Source organism: Hipposideros armiger, unplaced genomic scaffold (genome assembly GCF_001890085.2).
Source record: "Hipposideros armiger isolate ML-2016 unplaced genomic scaffold, ASM189008v1 scaffold_110, whole genome shotgun sequence".
NCBI classification, from domain to species: domain Eukaryota; kingdom Metazoa; phylum Chordata; class Mammalia; order Chiroptera; family Hipposideridae; genus Hipposideros; species Hipposideros armiger.
In genome coordinates this window covers 361,591-383,996 of record NW_017731460.1, presented here as the reverse complement: position 1 = coordinate 383,996, position 22,406 = coordinate 361,591, and the positions used below count along the sequence as shown (strand labels likewise).

The 22,406-nt window shown below is 35.8% G+C and overlaps 1 protein-coding gene across 7 annotated transcripts in view; it reads left to right on the top strand.

The window, feature by feature from the left end:
• The window catches only part of DENND4A (DENN domain containing 4A), a 112,408-nt gene that overhangs the window by 78,987 nt on the left and 11,015 nt on the right, over nucleotides 1-22,406 (top strand). For 3 of the 7 annotated variants that reach the window (XM_019647315.1, XM_019647311.1, XM_019647313.1), the window contains exons 17-24: nucleotides 38-244; nucleotides 337-465; nucleotides 720-861; nucleotides 1,265-1,396; nucleotides 3,575-3,691; nucleotides 5,254-5,385; nucleotides 9,681-10,771; nucleotides 19,546-19,735. In XM_019647315.1, coding sequence (XP_019502860.1) covers nucleotides 38-244; nucleotides 337-465; nucleotides 720-861; nucleotides 1,265-1,396; nucleotides 3,575-3,691; nucleotides 5,254-5,385; nucleotides 9,681-10,771; nucleotides 19,546-19,735 — 2,140 coding nt within the window. The remainder of the gene's footprint in view (nucleotides 1-37; nucleotides 245-336; nucleotides 466-719; nucleotides 862-1,264; nucleotides 1,397-3,574; nucleotides 3,692-5,253; nucleotides 5,386-9,680; nucleotides 10,772-19,545; nucleotides 19,736-22,406) is intronic. The other 4 variants (XM_019647312.1, XM_019647314.1, XM_019647317.1 and 1 more) reach the window with 2 other exon arrangements.

Genomic DNA, 22,406 nt, shown 5'->3' with positions numbered 1-22,406 from the left:
GTAAATTTATTAATAAGACCCTTGCATTTTTTCCTAGGAAATTAAATCAGCCCATAAAATTGCCAAGAGGTATTCTTCCATTCCTCAAATGTGGTCTAGGTGTCTTCTGCGTCACTGTTACGGACTGTGGTTTATTTGTCTCCCAGCTTATGTGAAAGTATGTCATTCAAAAGTCAGGGCTCTGAAAACAGCATATGATGTGCTTAAAAAAATGCAGTCAAAGAAGATGGATCCACCTGATGAGGTAACAATTATTCTTTTAAATGCATTATTTTATTCTAGACTTATGTACATAGATTTTTTTTTCTGTACACCTTTGAACTTACTGTGTTTCAGGTGTGCTACCGCATTCTTATGCAGCTCTGTGGACAGTATGATCAGCCAGTGCTTGCAGTTCGAGTGCTTTTTGAAATGCAGAAAGCTGGCATTGACCCCAATGCCATCACTTATGGTTATTATAATAAGGTAATTACTTTGATTTAATGGAGAAAGAATGTGACTTTTGTGATTATGCAACCTTAATTTAATGGCAGAAATCATTGAAGCGGGTTATTTGGCATTTATTTGAGAGTATCTAAAGTATATTTTGTAAATCAAGTAAAATTTTTGTGCTATTTTGTGTTATAGTCTACTTAGATATTCATTAGTTTGACCCTAAAACCAGTGTGTTCATTTATAAAAATTATTGTAATGATTATTTTATTTTGTTAAACAAATAGGCTGTTTTGGAAAGTACCTGGCCTTCAAGAAGTCATAATGGCTATTTTCTTTGGACAAAATTAAGAAACGTTGTTTTAGGAGTAGCACAGTTCAAAAGAGCTTTAAAGAAACATGCACACTTATCACAAACAACTCTCTCAGGTAATTAAAGGTTTTTAAGAGGTGTATGTGTTTTATTTTTTTCTTTAAAGTTAATGGACTAGTTACGTTTTACAATTTTTAAAAATTTTAAATACTTTCAAAATATTGGATGTTGTCTAGTTTTTATTGCCATTAAGCAAATTCTGATATTGGTGTATTCTTTGCATTTAAAAAACCACAAAATTTCACTTTTTTTTCTTATAAGTTAAACTACCAACCTTTGGTGGTCTTGTTTTAGTATTCATTAATAATTCAGAATAGGGTTCTTTGTTACAGTTGTATTTTGCTAATTATGTGGTACTTTTCATGTTCAGTATTAGTAGATATTAGCTTGAGCAACAAACTAATGTATATTTTTGGTATCTCCGTGAGTAGTAAAATGCTGTCAAATTGTGTTCTTAAGCAGATGGCAGTGACCTGGATGCTGTTAGTCATGGCAGCATGGATAGTGGTCATGGGACACACACTGTGGAGCAGGCACCTTTTAATACGGGTTTAATCAAAGTATATGCTACTGATGATAGATCTAGTACAGGTTTGTGTGTGCTTATGTATACATTTATTACAGTACATTTTGAAAACTAGATTTGCTAGCTTATCTTTTTTTGGATTTTAATTTTCAATGTATTTAAGTTAACTGTCACTTTTTAATTTTATATGTTAGGTACTTGATTTGATACTGTATTTAATAACTGTAATTTATTTGTTATTTATCGAAATAGAAATAAGTTTGAGAGTTCATTCAAGTATTTAGTCCATGGTAATCCAATTAACTCTGGATAGCATTTTGTAATTATGAAAATTTTATTAGAGTTTAAAAAAAGAAACTCATAGCCCTGATCTGAGTTAATAGTACCATATCAACATCAATTTCCTGTTTCATCTATGAAGTTATTGGGGAAAGCTGAATAAAGGGTACACAGGAACGCTCTGTACTATATTATTTTTGTAACTTGTGAATCTTAAACTATATTAAAATAAAAAGCTATAAATAAAAATATTTAAATATATATAAAATTAGTAGCATTCTAGTACTGAAGATGGCATTAATTTCATTGAAATATAAGATTTGTACATAAGCTTTCTCTGAGTAATATTAAAACTGACAGATTTTTAAAATAAATTTCTTGAAATTCTGTCCTTTTCATTAATATATTAAAAAAATTACGTATGACTTTCGAATATAAAAGCCATCTCTTCACAAACAGAAATTTTAAATTTAAAAACCCAAGCATTAATAATAAAATATGAAAGCTTTTATCTCTGCAAACAGTAACATTATTTTAGTCTGTCTCCTTTTATGCCTACTTTTAAAAGTAATAAATAAGCTAATTGTGTTGAAATGTAATTTTCATAATTGTTCTTGCTTGGCTGGATTTATTTCTTGATAATGCAGTGTGAATTTAATCAGAGCTATAGTAGCCATTCTCAGTCATTATCTTTTAAATATGAAGAAATCTTTTATTTTTTAACTATGGCCTTTAAAAAGACTATCTTAAAGCAGTGCAGAACTTGATAAAATTTCATCAAGATTATCTTCATATTTTTGACTTGTAGTTTCTTTGGGAATAGAGCTGAAAATTGATTAGAAAAAGTACCCACTCAAAAGTATAACAAAGATATTAAATACCTAGTGATAATACAGTTTCTTTAGACCAGTGGTTCTCAACCTGTGGGTCGCGACCCCTTTGGGGGTCAAACGACCCTTTCACAGGGGTCGCCGGGTACTCGTATGTGGGCGTATCTGCATGTGGGCCTGGAGACAGATAGAGGAGCGGTGTCTCGGTTCCTAAGATCATCAAAAATATGTGTTTTCCGATGATCTTAGGCGACCCCTGTAAAAGGTTGAGAACCGCTGCTTTAGACAGTTCTTTACAAGTTTATAAAACCATTCCATATGTATTCTCTCATAGGATCATAACAACCTTGTGTATTATAAATCTTGGAACTTGAGATTCAAACAAAAATGTTCTATGGTTTACTTAAAGTTATTATGTCTGCTAAAATAGAGAACTAGGATTCAAAACCTTGTTTTGATGCAATCTAGTGAAAATAATTTGCTAAAAATTAGAGAGCCTCTTTAACACAACAATATAGAATGTATTAGAAGTTTTCTTGCATCAGTGCAACTTTTGCTTTTCTTAAAAACATTAACACTAGATTTGTTTTCATTCCCTTGTATTTGTATTCATGTGCAATTCAGTAATTATTCAATTGAATTTTCAGAAAAAGTAATTACCTACCTATAAATTTAAATAAACCTGTTTTGTTTTGGGTTACTTTGGTAAAATCATTTAGACATTCAGCTTCAGTGATCTGTGTGTAAATGTTTTGTTATGAATTCCCTGCGATTTTTCTTCTTCAATGCTTAGTTGGAGCTCAGACTTTTCACCTAGAAAGGTCATGGACTTACATAGAGTGTCTGGTTTGTCTGTGTCTTTTGGAGCCAAGATAGTAATGTGATTGTGAATGTATGTAGTTACTTTTGACTTCATTGTGGAGCCAAAAATAAATTATTTTGAGATTATCTCTTTCTTACACTAATAAAGATAGGGGGATCTAACAAAATAATGCTTTCAATCGAAAGTTAACCAGAAAAATTTCTGTAAGTAAATCCAAATATTAATGTGTTGCTCCTAATTCCAGTTCTCACTGAAGAAGTTTATAATAAACAGCATAGGGGTATTTTTCTTTCTCTCTTGTTTTTTTCTAGGTGGCCAGTCTGATCTTGGATATAATTCATTATCTAAGGATGAAGTTAGAAGAGGGGATATATCTACCGAGGACATTCAAGAAGAAAAAGATAAGAAAGGGAGTGATTCTAGTTCCTGTAGGTATTAAGTTGATATTGTATAAAATTGTGAACTTATATTAATAGAAAATACAAGTGACTTTAAGTATAAAAGTGTTAATTTTATTTTCCACTTTCCCATTATAACTCCTCTTTCCTCCCATTACAAGCCCTTTCCACCACCTAATATTCTAACATACAAATCTTCATGTATGAAGTATATAGTCCAGGGGCACAACCACTCTCCAATCATACTTCTTATAAGAGAAATGTACCATATTTGCCGGCGTATAAGACGATTTTTTGGCCCTGAAAAATATGCCTCCAAGTGGGGGGTCGTCTTATACGCCAGGTACACTTCAGATAGACTGCCCATAGTGCTTGCCCCGTGCCATAGTGGCCTCCCGATGCCCGCCCACTTCATTCCACATACCATTCAGGCATCAGCAGCGCTGCTGGATGTATGCTCGGCTGTTATGCGATTTTGCGAGTGTGGTAAATTCGGTTACCGTATATTTCTTTACATATGCATTGAAGATTCGCGATTTTGCGCTATCATGGTGCCTGTTAGAATGTTGAAGAGCTCGCACTTGCGCACTAGTGAGGTCCCAGGGAGATGCTGATGCAAGGGTGGACCAGACTGCTATAGTGACAGGGCGGGCAAACAGGGAGCAGGGACCAATCAAATCAGGCTTTGTATACAGCCAACAGCCAACCACAATACTGCACCATTGTACAGTACAGCATAGAAAATGTCGACCAGTCAAACCCCTATCATCCCTATCATGGCACCAGCCAAAAGAAAGAAGTATGATGCAAATTTTAAACTGAAAGTTATAAACTTTGCTAAGGAAAATAATAATTGTGCTGCTGCAAGACAATATGGAGTAACAGAAAAGATGGTTCGGGACTGGAAATCAAATGAGAAAGCATTAAAGAGTATGCCAAGGGGTAAGTGTGCATTAAGAAGAGGCACCCCACACTGGCCAGAACTCGAAAAACATGTAGCAGACATGGTGGCTCAACATCGCCAAAACGGTTATGTGGTGACACGAAATACAATACGCTTGTTTGCACTTCAGTGGGCCAAATCAAATCTGATATTGTTTTACCTTTTATTTGGTGTGTGGAAGGTGTGCGGAAGAGGGGGTAGTCTTATACGGCGAGTATATAACAAACTCTGTATTTTGAGTGGAAATGTTAGGGGGTCGTCTTATACGCCCAGTCGTCTTATACGCCGGCAAATACGGTATATTTCTTTAAACAGTGGCTTTTTTCGAGGTTTAACAATATTTCTATTTAATGCTTTTGTTAATGGTCTGTGACTTATATTTCCTCCCTTGCCTCCTCCCATTAAAAACAGCATTTCACAACCAAAGAAGAAATATAAAATTTATGCATCACCAGTACTTAGTAAATCGATATACACCTTGAGACCTCAAATCAACGGAATCACTTATTTGAGATTGACAAATAGATAAAGAGGTGTTTTTATCACCTATTTTTGTGATAGAAATATTTAGAAATAAAAGCTACTTCTCTTTATGCCTCTTATGATGTATATAGATTTCATCTTATTAATTTCATTTTAATCTTTACAGTGTCCGAGAGTGAGAGTGCAAAGGGAAGTGCTGATTGTCTTCCTAAGCTCAATTACCAAAGTTCTTCCAGTATAGTTCGCCTTAGTGGTACAAATAATAACAGTGCTGAGAAAATACCAGGAGAAAGCACAGGTGAGTTGAATAGTATGCGTATACCTCTGTTATGTGCAGAATAACTTGTATCTGTATTTCTAGTGAATATTTATTTTTTTAAAGTCTTAATTCTCCAGGGTTATTTTTTTATATACTGTGCAGCCTCTCATGGTATAGTTTAGTAGCTTGACTTCTATGTTTTATAATGTACTTTGTTCAAGCTTTTATTACAACAAAGTGTAGGGACAAATTTACGAGCTACATACTATCTTTTGAGTTTGGACTGTTGGGGCTCTTTGGAAGGAGGAAGTGGGAGCAATTGAGATGATCATTCTGAGGGTACCGTATACCTAGCCAGTTTTTAAATGAAGAATGTAGTTCCTTAGTCTTCATATGTTTTTTTCTTTTCCCTTCAGAGGCAAAAGGATAATCCTTCAGTTAGTTTAGTAACAGTACCTAATATTTTTTTCTTTTCAAAGTGCTGTTTATATTTTATTTTTATTAATACAGCAATGCTTGTATTAGTGAGAGGTGATATTAGCACTATTTTAAAGATGAGAAAACTAAGGCATACTCTGACTGTTGGCAGGTCACATAAGTTATCAACTAGTTAATGGAAAAGTCACTTTAGGATGGGGGATAATACTTGATCTCACATTTATCATCAGACCATTTGTGGAGAGTTAAACAGACCTAAGATTCAGAGTTTCTAGTGTTAGTAGTCTGATCACATAATTACATTATTTTATTTTTGTGTTAGCTCAGTTCTGCATCATGTTACAATCTAAACAAATATTGAAAGACTTGTGCTTTCAAGGCTGAAATATCTGTTTGTAAATGGCCTTGCTGCAGTGGTGTTTGTTTTTCTGAAGCATAGATATGCCTCTGGCTCAGGGGCAGGCAAACTATGGCCTGTGTGCCAAATTGGGCATGCACCTCTTTTTGTACAGGCCCACAAGCTAAGAATGAATTTTCAAACAGTTGGGAGAAAAATCAAAAGAAGAATATTTTGGGACATATGAAATTCAAACCTCAGTATTTAGAAACAAAGGTTTATTGGAACACAGCCATGCTTCTTCATTTACATATGGTCTCTGGCTGCTTTTGCACTACAAGATTAAATGATCTGTAACTGCCTTACTTTGCATTTCTTTGTTAGATAATTGTTATAACTTAAACATTAAATTGTTTTTCTTTGGCATCATGGAATTGCTTCACAACCATTTAGCCCTTCCTAATGACTGTCTAATTATAACCCTTAATAACTTGTCTTTGGTAGTCCTTGCCTTATTGTTCTTTCATTACCCTCTCTTCATGCTTGCCTTTTCTTAAGACCTGCTTTTATGAACTTTCTATTTTAATATGATTGTAACCAGAGTAATTGTCTAACTCATCTAGCTTTTGGTCATTCTCTGTGCTTAACAGGTCAACTTTTTAAAGCCTGTAATAGGTGTCCCAGGTTTGAATTAGAGTTCTTAGTTTATACTTTAGATTTTTGTCTTCAAAACTTTCCCATCTGTTAAGTACTGTGGGTTTATTACTGCTGCCAAAGACTATATATGGGATTTATAGGAATACTTATTCTTCAATAATACGTTTTTATATACTAGTACATGCTATGATTCAAAGCATTTTTCAGGTTTATTTATGTTTTGCAGATACATACACATATACAACAGCTTTTAAAAGATATGGGAGTAAAGTAACCAGAGATGTTTTAATATTTGATTGGATATTGAAATAAAATCATTACCCTGTAGTTACTTCATGATTATTATCTTGAGAATTTAACATTTTGATAAGTGAATATGGAATTACTGAGAGTTAAACCACAAGAAAATTCGTTCTGAAATAGGAAAACATAGTCTGAAATGTTTTTCTAAGTCTAATTCTGGTTTTAGTATGTTTAGTAACTCTTTAGCTACCATATTTAGCTATAATATGTAATATTGTAATATATTATACTATGTTGTATTATGGGTTGGTATTTGTGGCAGTTGTTTCCCAGCAGACAATATTCATTATTTTTTGAGAGCCTACTTTACGCTACCGTATGCCAGGTGCTACTGGGGATATAATAAGGCACGAAAAAGAAACATGGTCCCTGCTTTCATAGCGAAAACACATGGGAGGGATGGGAAAACATTAATCAGACAATCAAGTAAATATAGAAATGCTCTGAGATTAAATACTATGAAGAAGGGCTGTAAATTGCCGCAAGAACATATAACAGAGAGACATGACCTGGGTTTGAGGGAACCTTGGTCAGGGAAGGCTTCCTTGAGAATATGGTTTTTGAGCTTAGATCTGAAGGGTGAGTAGAAAACAAATGAGGATAGGGGTTGCAAAGGAGGAACTGAGAGGGGGCATTCCAAGCAGAGGGAAGCAATATGTAAAAGGCTGTGTGGTAAGAAGGGATTACAGCATGTTCAAAGATCTAAAAAGGGGTAGTATATCAGCTAGCAGTATAGTCTGTCAGTATAGAATTCCTGTACCAGGAATTCTTTCAGCTTTAAGAATATGATTAACAGTGACTTAACAAGTTGAGGGGTTTTTTCTCAAATAAGAAATTCAAAGGTAAACAATTGTTAAACATGTTGGTTCAGGGGCTTTGCCATCAGTACCTAACCATGACTGTAATATGGCCACTGGCAACTTGAGCCATCGCTTACCTGTGCAAGACAGAAAGAATCAGGAAGGGGACCACTAGCCCATTTATTCTCTTACCAGGAAAGCAGACGTTTTTCCAGAAGCCCTCAAAAACCACCTCTTTAATATCACTACAGCATTATGTCAGAGTCACCTGGCCCAAGGAATTTAAATAGTTTACGGCCTCTGTGTTAGAGGCATGCAGCACCCAGTCTGATCTAGTGGAGGTTAGCATGCATATAAACTTAACAGTCAGACAAACTTTTCTGTAAATGGCCAGATAGTAAATATTTTAGGCCTTGCAGGACACACAACAACCTTTACCATCTGTTATTCATGTGTGTGTGATTTTTACAACCCTTTAAAAATGTAAAAACCATTTGAGACTGTACAGAAACAGTCCACAGGCCAAATTTGGCTCACAGATGTGGTTTGTCAACGCCTGGTATAATTTGATAACCAGCTTTATTTGTCTGCAGGCCATAGCATAGTTCTGACTTTGCAAAGGAAGCCTTGCACATCTATTTAAATGCTATCCCAGAGTATTATCTTTGGGTTACAAGATCTCTCCAAGTCTTTGATCATCTTTGTCCTGTTGAACAGAAAGTTTCCCAGAATAGCAGAAGAAAGTGTATTCTTAGTTTCGTATGTACTTAATCATAAGCTGATAATAGAAAAAAAGAGAATAAACTTTATCTCTCCGCTATATTGTTTTCCTTGTTAATGATATAGGCTTATTAAACAATATAGGCTTTTATGGTGTCTAGTATTCCCTTTTTATCTCCTATCCTGTTATCTGAATGCTTCACATGGCAGGAAAAAAGGCACATTTTTAGTAATTACATGGTTATAGAGAGCTAATTCTGTTGAATAAAGCATGTAAAAAGAATAGTTGACAATACCATACCTAGATTAATGCTTTAGAAGACTCCCACATAATAAGGACAATTAAAGTGATCAGAAATCTAGAGTTCTGCTTTCAGCATTGGTACCTAAGTAATTTAATAAGCAGTGAATAATGTTTCTGGCTATTCACATTTGACAGGTATAAACTTGCAGTCAATATGTAAAGCAAAGGTAAAATTGTTTAGCCACATTTATAGTAATAAGGATTTGGAGTTTTAAAAAATACTTTCTATTTATGGATAAAGCTAACATAGCTGCATTTTATTTGGTTTGGTTTAGTGTTTTTGGTTTTGTTTTTCACTTTTATAGGCAGAAGACCCAGAATCTTAAGGTCACCTAACACAACCACAGCTGTATAACCACTGTTATTTAATCAATTTAGTGGCATTAACATGAATTTATTATTATTAAATATACCCAGGATAAATATTAATTTTAATTTATAAGTTTAAAAAGCAGTACATCCTTATACCTAGGACCATAACCTTTATGGTTAGTCAAGTCTGGATTTAAATCCCAGTTCTATCATTTAAGGACTGGGTAACTTTGGGCTAGATAATTAATCTCCCTGAGTGTCAGTTTTTTCTCAACCCAGAGGGTGTTGGAATAATTATGGTAGATAATGTAAGTAAAGTGCCTAGTATAGTGTCTGTCAAGTATCAGGCACTTGATGAGTGCTTGCTATTATCATCTTCACTACTAGTATTGCAGATATTTAAGATAACTTATATTCGCACATTACATTTTTCATGGCTAAAAACACTTTTCTTGTTTTTCAGAGAGCACAGCTGAGTCACTCTTAATATCTTTTGAGGGTACAAATGAAACAGGAAACATTCAAAGTAGATGCTTCAGGAAAAGACATAAAAGTGACAATGAACCTAATTTGCAGCAGCAAATGTCCTGGGGAAATAGAAACCACGATCTTAGTGGAGTAGTGATGGGACTTAGGCTCAATAGAATTAACCAGGAAGCAAACCCTGGAGATATGGTTGAAAAATTAGGAGCCGATGCAAAAATTCTTTCACATGTTATTTCAAAAAACACAAGACCAAACACTCTTGATATTGGAAGGCCATCTTTAAGATCAAAAAGAGACAGTCTAGAAAAGGAATCTAGTGATGATGATACACCTTTTGATAGTTCTAACTGTTTATCAGAAAAAGTGGATTCTCCAGTTATTTTTGACTTAGAAGATTTAGACAATGAAACTGATGGATCAAAAATGGGATATGTTACACAAAATCCCAAGAGGATTCAACGTATGAACAGCAGCTTTTCAGTAAAACCTTTTGAAAAAACTGATGTTGCAACTGGGTTTGATCCCCTCTCCCTTTTGGTTGCTGAGAGTGAGCAGCAGCAAAAAGAGGAGGAAGAAGAGGAGGAAGATGATAGCAAAAGCATTTCATCATCCTCTGCTAGGCGTGATTTAGCTGAAGAAATTGTGATGTATATGAATAACATGACCAGTCCTTTGACAAGTCGGACACCAAGCATTGATTTACAACGGGCATGTGATGATAAATTAACCAATAAGAAAAGCCCAACATTGGTCAAGGCATGTAGAAGATCTAGCCTGCCTCCTAATTCTCCTAGGCCAATGAGACTTACCAAATCTAAAAGTTATACAAAAAGTGAAGACAGACGAAGGGATAGACTCTGGTCTTCTCCAGCCTTCTCACCTACTTGCCCATTTAGGGGAGAATCTCAAGATGTATTAACTCATTCATCACCTTCATTTAATTTGGATACACTACTAGTACCTAAACTAGATATTCTAAGGAATAGTATGTTCACTGCTGGAAAAGGAGTTGCAGAGAAAGCAAGCAAATGGTATTCAAGGTTCTCCATGTATACCACATCATCTAAGGTAAGTTTTGTTAGTATTTTCTACTTTTCCTTTTCTCTTCCTCCACCACCAAAAGTTCCTTACTTTAAAGATGTCTGTTTTTACCATTCTCCTCAGCTACAGCTTTACAAAAAAGACTCTTGCTTAAGCTTTGTAAGTATCAGAATTTAAAGTTGAATAAAAACTTCAAAAGGAAAGAAAATTCACTAATCAAGGTTATGTTTATAGCTCAGTTTTGAAAGAAAGTGATTTGAAGATAAAAATTAGTGTTATATGAAAATGCTTACTGAGCTTCGTTGTTTCCTTCAAAATGCAGATTTTTTTTCAGACACAGTGTCTAGTACGTCTTCAAAAATTACCAGCCAGACATAGGATTTCTCCTTCTGGTTAGGATGGAGTAGCTTGTGATAGACCTGCATACTTCCTAAGAGAAAAAAGCTAGATGAAAATACAGAAAGTAGCTGTTAAAAGTCTTCAGAGAACTGACAAAGCAACTAGAAAGTAGAGGGGCAAAATTCTAGAGAGAGAAGAATTGCAAAGGTGAGCTCAAGTTCTATAGCTCCATTTTCCCTGAGGACACTTGTTTATTCTGAGCACAGAGCAAGAGGTTACAAATCCAGGTTTTGCCTTATCAGAGAACTGTGGAGAGGTGAGGGGGCCAGGAGAGCTTTTGGGATTTTGTAGAGCTGGAAAGAAAAGTAGAGACTTTGGGGTCCTCAGAGACACAATATTTTCCTTCAAGATATTTTCCAAATACTGATACTGCATGAGAAAGAGGCTAAAAAGATAAGCAGAAAGTCTCTAACAGACGACAGTTTCATGGTGCTGGGAATACAATAACTAGAGTTCATGAGCTGCTGGGCAAGGGGCTGGGAGTAGTGATGAACACACTAGGCCCTAGCTGGAAGTCCTGCCAAGCTATGCCTTAGGAATATTGGCAAACTGTGGTGACTGAGCCTGACCAAAATTGCAACCTAGGCTTGACTCAGCTCTGTCTATGATTAGATTAAAATAATTAGCCTTTATATAAAAGAGGAAATAGCATACCCTTTCTGGAAAAATAGAACATCATCTGGAGTCCTTCCAATTTTCATATATCTTTCAAATTTTATATAATTTTTAAATATATTTTTTATATTCTATATGATTTTTTATATTTTTTTAATATTTTATACAATTTTTATATTCTGTCATTCAATTAAAAATAGCTCTACCAAGAGACAGGACCATAACTAAAAAAAAAAAAAGATGGTGGAAACAGACCCCCAGTGTAATGCAAATATTTGAATTAGCAAGGGACTTTGAAATAGTTATAATATTGTCAAGAAAATAGAGGAAAAGGTGAAAAATAGCTACAAAAGATAGAAAATTTCACCAGGTAATTATATATTTTAAAAAATCAAGTGTAAATTCTAAAACTCAAAAGGATACAAAATTAAGAATGTAATAGTTGGATTTAAGAGCAGACAAAACACATAAAAAGAAAGGTCAGTAAACTAAATTAAAAAATTAGTAGAAAATATCCACACCAAAGCATAGGCAGGGAAAAACTGGAAAATACAAAAAAGAATGTAGGGTTTAGTGAAAATGCCTAACATTGATGTAATTGAATTCCAGAAGAAGAGAAAATGAGATAAAAGGAATATTTAAAAAGCTAATTGCCAGGGGCTGGCCGAGTGGCTCAGTTGGTTAAGAGCTCACTGAAGAGTTTGAGCTCTGAGCAACAGTGGTTCAAGTCCCAGCCCGAGCTGAGCAGCCGCTGAGCTGCCAACAGGTGGCAGGATGACTCAGCTAAAAAAAAAAAAAAAAAACTAATTGCCAAGAATTTTCCAAAAGAAAATTAATCTTACATATTCAGAATATCTGCAACTGTCAAGCAGAATAAATACAAAGAAAACCATACTTAGGCATCTAATGTTAAAGTAGATGAAAATGAAATACAAAGAGAAATCTTAAAAGGAGCTGAAGAAAAGAGATATACCGTATTTTGCTATATATAATGTGTTCCCATGTATAATGTGCACCCACATTTTTGGCCCAAACTTTTAGGGGAAAAAATCTTTCATTTCAATTTTTTAATTTAAATCTTTATTTGTTTACATTTAGGCACTTGTTTTTGTATTATAAAGGAACTTTAGCATTTATTTTTAACATATTATAATACAAGAAATTTTATGTACCGGTAACAAATTTACGATATTTATGCATCATAGAAGGCCAAGAGCTCTTCATCGTTGCAAGTTTGTCCTAAGTTCAGCAAAACTGATTATCATATTCCAGAGTATTATTTTGTATATGTATATCATTATTGATTTCTTTTAACTCATAAGCATGAATTAAAAAGTTAAAAAAAATTTACGAGTATATAGATACAGAATTAGTACTACTCATGTATAATGCACATCCTTATTTTTCCCTCCCAAATTTGGGCAAAAATGTGCACATTATACATAGCAAAATACAGTATTACTTTAAAAAGAGCAACAATAAGAAACTGAACGGAAACTATAATGTTAGAATACACTGGAAAGACATCTTTAGAGTTCTGAAAGAAAATGACTGCCAACTTACTTTTCTATACCCAGCAAAAATATTCTTTAAAAATTAGGGTGAGATTTCTGGTTCCACTATCGTAACATAAGGCCACTAACTCCCATCCCTCCCACTGATTACAGCTAAAAATTCCAGACAAAATCCAAAAAAAAAAACTTTCTAGGGATTCTGAAAAATAAAAGTAGACTGTGAGAAGGGACCCATACAGAGATGAATTTTCCATTTTGTTTTCTCATTCATCTTTGCCCCCAAGAGCAGGTCACAGTGTGGCATGGCAACCCTGGCAGCCAAAACTTCAAAAGAAAACCCATATTTCCTGGGCAGAGGAACCAAAGAAGAGGGCTCCTGTGGGCTGGAAGGCTTGAGGGGAATCCAAGAGAAAGGGATTCCTTTATTCTGTGTATGGACCACATAAGTCTCAAGAATCAAAACGCAAAGTACAATCTGAATCAAATCCACTGACTGCCTGCTAAAACAAAAGCATCAACGTTCTCCAACAGATTATAATAGTACCCAGACTATACAACTTTCACAGTGTCTAAAATAAAATCCAAAATGAGTTGGCATATAAAGAATCAGGAAAATGTGACTCAATTCTCAAGGGAAAGACAACCCTGAGATGGATGGCCCTGTTGTTGGAATTATCAGACACTGTAAAGCAGCTATTATAACTAGATTCCCCAAGGTAAAGAAAAACACATTTCAAATATGAAATGTGTTTGATGAAAAGGAATTTTCAGCAAGAAATAGAAATTATTTTTAAAATGTCTAATTAAAAAATATACTGAAACTCATTGGATGGATTCAGTAGTAGAATGGAGATGACAGAGGATAGAGTCAGTGAACTTGAAAATCAAGTAATAGGAACTATCCAATTGAAAGAACAGAAAAGTTTTTTTATAAAAATGAATATGGGGCCGGCCGAGTGGCGCGATGGTTAAGAACTGGCTTGGGATGCCAGAGGGCCCCGGTTCGGATCCCACATATGTGGGCCAGTGACACTGCCCTCCACAGCTAAGATGCTGAACAACAGCTCAACCTGGAGCTGGGCTGCCATGAGTTGCTGGCGACAGCGTAGGCTGCAGCCTCTGCTGCAGTGGGTTGCCATGGGCTACCGTATGTAGCCAGCAGCCACAGTGAGCAGTTGTGCAGAAGCCGGCGACTGATCTGCCTCGCGCGGGAAGAGCACAATGATGGTGCCAACTTGGGCCAGTGAAGCAATGTCCTCCACAACTAAACTGAAGAACAAAAAAGGACAGCAACTTGTCTGTTCCCCTTCCCCGAATTCCCCAGCTCTGTTCCCATCCCCCCAATTTCCCAATTAAAAAAAAAATGAATATGTTGGGCCGGCCGAGTGGCGTGATGGTTAAGAACTGGCTTGGGATGCCAGAGGGCCCCGGTTCGGATCCCACATATGAGGGCCAGTGACACTGCCCTCCACAGCTAAGATGCTGAACAACAGCTCAACCTGGAGCTGGGCTGCCATGAGTCGCTGGTGACGGCGTAGGCTCCAGCCCCTGTGGCAGTGAGTTGCCATGGGCTACCATGTGCAGCCAGCAGCCAGCGTGAGCAGCCAGCACCCGCAGTGAGCGAACATCCAGAAGCCGGCGACTGATCTGCCTCGCCCGGGAAGATCGCAATGATGGTGCCAACTTGGGCCGAAGCAACGTCCTCCACAACTAGACTGAAGAACAAAACAACAGCAACTTGTCTGTTCCCCTTCCCCCAATTCCCCAGCGCTGTTCCCATTCCCCAATTCCCCAATAAAACTCTTTAAAAAAAAATATGGTAATAACTATGTATAGTACTAGGTGGGTACTAGACTAGTCAGGGGAATAACTTCATAAATTATATAAATGTCTAATCACTATGCAGTACACCTGAAACTAATATAAAATAATATATATTTTTTGAATTTTGGGTATTTTTTCATTGTGAAATAAACATTTTTTAAAATTCGTTTCAGCTGTACAACACAGTGCAATAGTTATACTTTTTACCCCTCAAAGTGACAACCCCCCTCCCCCAATCCACCACCTCACTCTCTCCCCATATCATACATATCTATTACAGTTCCCTTGACTCCACTCCCACACTATACTCCATGTCCCGTGACTATATATATATTCACTTATAGTTTACATACAATATTATACAACATCAGCTTCAGGTGTACAGTGCAGTGATCAAGCCTCTACCCGTCCATGATGAGGTCTCCCTAACAAGACATGTGACTGTCTGACTCCCTACAAAATATTTACAACATTATTAATTATATTCCCCAAACTGTCTTTCATATCCCTGTGGCAATATTATAGTTACCTATTTATGCTGTTTAATCCCTTCCCTTTCTCCCTCATCCCCACCCCCCTCCCAACTAGCAACCATCAGTTGTTCCTCTATATCTCTGAGACTATTTCTGTTTACTTTGCTCGTTCATTCAGTTTTTTAGATTCCACATATAAGTGAGATCATATGGTATTTGTCTTTCTCCGACTGACTTATTTTACTTAACATAATAGTCTCTAGGTCCATCCATATTGTTGCAAATGGTACGATTTCATTCTTTACAGTGAAGTAATACTCCATTGTATAAATGTACCACAGTTTGGATTTTTTTAAAGATTTTTATTGAGGAATTGGGGGATGGGAACAGCCCTGGGGAATTGGGGGAAGGGGAACAGACAAGTTGCTGTCGTTTTGTTCTTCAGTCTAGTTGTGGAGAAGGTTGCTTCACTGGCCCAAGTTGGCACCATCATTGCGCTCTTCCCAGGCAAGGCAGATCAGTCGCTGGCTTCTGGACGGCTGCTCACTGCGGCTGCTGGCCACTCACACTGGCTGCTGGCTACACACGGTAGCCCGTGGCAACCCACTGCATCAGTGGTTGCAGCCTATGCCGATACCGGCGACTCACGGCAGCCCCGCTCCAGGTTGAGCTGTTGTTCAGCATCTTAGCTATAGAGGGCAGTGTCACTGGCCCTCATATGTGGGATCCGAACCGGGGCACTCTGGTGTCTTCACGAACATGCCACTCGGCTGGCCCTGTACCACAGTTTCTTAATCTAGTCGTCTACCAATGGGCATTTTGGTTGTTTCCAAGTCTTGGCTTTTGTAAATAGCGCTGCAGTAAACATAGGGGTGCATGTATTTTTCCGAATTAGTGTCTTGGGTTTCTCTGGATGGATACCCAAGAGTGGAATTGCTGGGTCATACGGTAGTTCCATTTCCAGTTTTTTGCGATCCCTTAAAATAATACTAAATGTCAACTGTAATTGAAAAATTTTTTAAGGGTGGGGAGAAAGATAAAGGGGACTAAGAGGTACAGATTTCCAGGTATAAAACAAGTCATGGGGATGTAATGTACAGTATAGGGAATATAGTCAATAATATTGTGATAGTGTTGTATGGTGTCAGATGGTTGGTAGACTTATCATAATGATCTCTTCTTTAGGTATATAAATGTTGACTAGCTATGGGGTACACCTAAAACTAATATGATATTGTATGTAGCTATATTTTAATAAAATCTGTAAAAAAATGGACAGAACCTCAGATTTTTGGGACAGTATCTAAAGGTATAACATATAATTGGAGTTCAAAAAAAATTGGAGAAAGAGATTGTGGTAGAAAAGATATTTGAAGACATAATGGCTGAAGCTTACTAAATTTGGTGAAAGATTTAGATTTACAGGTATAAGAGACTCAGTAAACTATAGACAGGATAAATTCAGAGAAAACTACACCTATATACACATAAGGAAACTGCTAAAAACCAAATATATCTATTTGCTAATAAGAAAATAACTGCTGGCAAAAGAAAATAAGAATAAAAAATACCTTCAAAGCTGTTAAAGAAAAATGGCACATTACCTACAGAGGAATAAGGATTTGAATGACCTTGTAGTTTGCATCAATCCTTGGAGGGAAGAATACAGTGGAACAACACCTTTAATGTGTTGAAAGAAAACACCTGTCAACAACCCAGAATTCTATATCCAGTGAAAATATTCTTCAGGGCTGAAGATAAAATAAAACATTTTCAGATAAAAGAAAAAAATTCATGGCTGGTAGACCTATAAAATGTGTTAAAGGAAGTTCTTCAGGCTGAAGAAAAACGATACTCAAAGAAACCTGGATCTTTGTAATGAAGGAAGAGCAAAATAGATGCTAAACAGCTGATCAATATAAAACAACTACTTTTTTAACCTCTTAAATTGCTTAAAATACTTATAATTGTCTAAAACAAAAAATTATTATCTCACAGGATTTTTCAATATACGACTATGTACATGTTTTTTAGTGGTAAAGGGACTCACCCTACTGATGTTTATTATAGTTATTATATATGAGGTGATACTATACTATAAGTAGACTGTAAAGGATTAGGTATGTATATTGTAATCCCTCAAGCACCCACTTAAAAAATATGAGCTGTAGCCAAAAAGCCAATAATAATATTCAAATAATATTAAAAATAGCTCAGTAACACACACACATACACACACACACACACACACACACACACACAAAACTAGAAGAAAAAAAACCAAGTTGTATTATCTGGGCAGTAGAATTACAGACATTAAAAAAAAAATTTTCTTCATGCAAAAATTTCTATCTACTAGATTTTCTTGTGGATTACTGGTATAACCAGAAAAAAAAAATTAACTTTGGTGTTCTCAAAAGTGAAAACTGGAAATATATGTCTTTGAAACCTGGATGATTGTGGAAAAGAATAAAATGTAAACATAAATGAAATTTTTAAAAAATAAAATGTAATTCTAATGGTATCATCCTGGGCTGAGCTTTGCAGGGAGGAAATGAACAAAATATGGAGATTTAAAGTCAGCAAGGTTATCTTACTAACAGATGATTACTTTTATCTAACTGAAAAGTGCTGTCTTAAAAATTGATCTCCAGATCACGTGGTAGCTCTGTTTTAATTTTTTGAGGAACCTCCATATTGTTTTCTGTAGTGACTATACCAATTTATATCTCCACCAACAGTGCAGGAGAATTCCCTCTTCTCCCTATCTTTGCCTGCACTTGTTATTTCTTGACTCTTTGATGACAGCCATTCTAACAGGCTTGAGGCAATATCTTGTTGTGGTTTTGATTTGCATTTCCCTGATGACTAGTCCTGTTGAGCACCTTTTCTTGTACATGTTGGCCATTTGTTTGTCTTCTTTGAAAAAATATTTACTGAAGTCCTTTGCCCATTTAAAAAATATTTTTTCCAATTATAGTTGATATTCAATATTATTTTATATTAGTTTCAGGTGTACAGTGTAGTGACAAGACATTTATATGATTTATAAAGTGATCCCGCCGATTAGTCTAGTACCCACCTGACACCATAGTTATTACAGTATATTCCCTACACTGTACTCCACATCCCCGCAACCACCTTGCAACCACCAATAGGTTATCGAAAAAATACCTGCACCCCCGTGTTCATTGCAGCATTATTCACAATAGCCAAGATATGGAAACCACTAAGTGTCTCTCAACAGATGAATGGATAAAGAAGATAAAGATGTGGTATCTGTATACAGTGAAGTATTAGCCAGCCATTAAAAGGAAATCCTGCCATTTGTGACAATCTGGAGGGACCTGGATGGTATTATGCTCACTGAAATAAGTCAGACAAGAAAGACAAGTATTATATTTTATCACTTACATGTGGAATCCAAAAAAAGCTGAACTCATAGAAACAGTAGACTGGTAGTTACCTGGGGCTGGAGATTAGGGGAAATGGGGAGACGTTGGTCAAAGGGTATAAACTTCCAGTTATAAGAAAAATTAGTTTTGGGAATCATAGCATTGTGATTATTGTTAACAAAATTATATGCTTGAAAGTTGCTAAGACAGTAGATATTAAATGTTCTCACCACAGAAAAATTGATAATTACATAATGGGTTCGAGGTGTCAGTTAATGCTATGGTGGTATTCATTTTGCATTATATTAAGTGTATCGAAGCAACACATTGTACACTTAAACTTACACAGTGTTATATGACAATTATACCTCAATAAGGCTGGGGAAAAAAATTGATCTCCAGCATGTTCGTCCAAATTAGCATGCCCTTGTAAAATCGGTTGTTTTTTTCCTCTCAAAGTTATGATGTTGGTTAACGGATGGATCATCAGAGTAATTAGGCATTTCCTCTGCCTTAGAAGTGACTTTTTAAATAATAAACTTTAAATATGAAGGAAAGTAAGCTTATAATTATGTCCTTAGGATCAAAGTTCTGATCGTACCAGTCTTTCTTCAGTGGGAGCCCAGGATTCTGAATCTACCTCTTCAACAGATGAGGACGTCGGCCCTGAGCTGGAGGGAACCACGTTCTCCCACGAGAGTGGTGCCCCCACAGGGACTAAGGGAATTGATTTCAGCAGAACAAGCCTAGAAAGTTCTGCCTCCTTAGAAGGTTTGTCTAAACAGTCCTGTCATGCTTCATTTGATACGTGGTACCTTTACTTTTTTTATGTTTTAATTTTGTAAAAGATTTGCATGGTTCCAAAGTCAAAGCAATGAGAACCGGGACATTTTCATAGAAGTCTAGCTTCCATCCACCCCTCTGCATCTTGTTTTCTCCCTGTCCCTAGAGGTAACCATATTTATTCATTTTGTTTTATTCTTCCATTGTTGCTTTTAAAAAAATAATAATTCTGTGTGTGTGTGTGTGTGTGTGTGTGTGTGTGTGTGTGTGTGTGTGCGCGCGCGCGCGCGCACGCACTTCCTACCTCCTTGTCCTACCTCAAAAGGTACAATACTGTAAATACCTTTCCACTGCTGGCGTTTTCTACTTGACAAAATCCTGAACATCATTGCATATCATCACATAACACTGTCCCTCATCCATTTTTACGGTTGTATAGTTCATCATGTGTCAATATTTAATACTTTATTTTAACCACTTCTCTATTAAGTTTCCAGCCTTTGACTATTGCAAATAATGCTATGATGCATATATGTCATATTATATTTTTGCCAGGGTATTTTGAAAGATACTTCAAAATTCTTCCTTGAAGTGATATTGCCAAGTTCCCTTCCTCAGGGTTACACTATTTTGCATTCCCACTAGCAGTGTATAAGAGCACCTGTTTCCTCATAGCCTTGTCAACAAAATATGTTGGCAGACTTTTAGATTTATGTCATCTGATAGGTGAGGAATGTATTTCAGTTTGGTTTTTATTTATACTTCTCTTATAAATTTAAGTTGAGGATCTGTGTATATGTTTAAGGACTGTTTATCTCTTTTGCCTACGTTTCACTTGTTGGTCCTTTTTTTTTAAGTTTGAATAGCTCTATTTATGTTAGAGAATTAATCCATTCTCTCTTATAAGTGGCAGATACTTTTTCCAAGTTTGTCAAGTTTTGTGGGGGTTTTTTGTTTACATGTAAGTTTTTAATTTTATGTCATTTATCAGTCGTTTTCCCTCTTGCTTCTGGATTTTGAGTTATTAGGAAAGATTTCCCCTTTCCTAGGTTCACCAGTATTTTCTTCTGATACTTGTCTGGTTTCTTTTGTAACATTTCCTAGAGTCAGCATACTTTCTGTAAAGGGTCATGTCATAAATATTTTAGGTTTTGTGGGCCACCATACACCTTTTTTTGTCACATATTCTTTTTGTCTTTTTTTTTTAACAATGTTTTAAAATGTAAAAACGATTCTTAGCTTGTGGCTATACAAAAATAGATTTGACCCCTGATTTAGATTTTCAACCCATTGGGATTTATCCTAGTATAGGATGTGAGGAATGGATGAATGTAATATTTTTTAATTTACACCTTTGTTATTTTAAAAAAACTTTTGTAGAAATTTTCAAACATTCACAAAAGTAGAAAGAATAGCACAGTGAACCCCCATGGTACCCCTCACCCAACTTTAAGAATTATCAACAAATGGCCAATCTTGTTTTATCTTTTCCTTTGTCCCCTCTGCTGCCATATTTTTTCCTTCCTTACTGGATTACTTTAAGTCTCAGACAACATATAATTTTATTCATAAATACTTCAATATGTATTTCTAAAGTATCAGGACTTTAATATTATATATTTTTAATTTCTCATTAAAATTAGTTTAATAAATTTATTTTTAATCTTATGTGTTATACATATGTGTACACTTTTATGTATATAAATACATTTCATAAATTGCAACATTTGAGTAACCAGCACTCAGATCAAGAAACAGAATATTAACAGCATCCAGAGCCGCCTCCTCTCATGCCCAGATCTAGTCACTACTCCCTTTGTGGATAAATATTATCTTCTACCACTGTGTGTTAGCATGGCCATTTTTAAACATTTTATAGATGCACACAGTGTGTATCTTTTGTGATGCATTCATTTTTTTAAAAACATAATTGTAACACCATTGTATTTTTTTTTTTTAGCTGAGCCATCCTGCCACCTGTTGGCCAGCTCAGCGGCTGCTCAGCTCAGGCCGGGACTCGAACCGCTGTTGCTCAGAGCTCAAACTCTTGAGCGAGCTCTTAACCAACTGAGCCGCTCAGCCAGCCCACCATTGTACTTTTTTAAATGTGACAATATGTATCATATAATATCGTAAATATTTATTTAGTTTAATTATCTCATAAAGCTCTTTTTATAGGTGGTTTATACAAATTGGGATCCAAACAAGGTCCACTTGTTGCATTTGGTTGATTTGTGTATTAACTCCCTTTTATTTTTGTTCCCTCTTCCCCCTCCCCCCATATATTCATGAAGAAATCAGGTAATTAGCTCCCCTCCTCCTTTTTTTCAACATACAAGAACAGTTTGTTGTGCTAAGTAAATAAAACTTACCCCACAACCTGATTCATATTTGTTAAAATGAATATTTATTCTGTGCTGATGATTAGTTACAAAAGATGGGCTGCCCATATAAATGATTGAGTTAGCCAAGGCAAATAGAAATAATTAGAAAGCAACTTTGAGCTAGCTTTAGCAGAGGAATTACAGAAGGTTATTGGGGAGCCATCAAAAAAAGAACTGCAGAGGGGCCGGCCAAGTGGCTCAGTTGGTTAAGAGCTCGCTCAAGAGTTTGAGCTCTGAGCAACAGCGGTTCGAGTCCAGCCCGAGCTGAGCAGCCG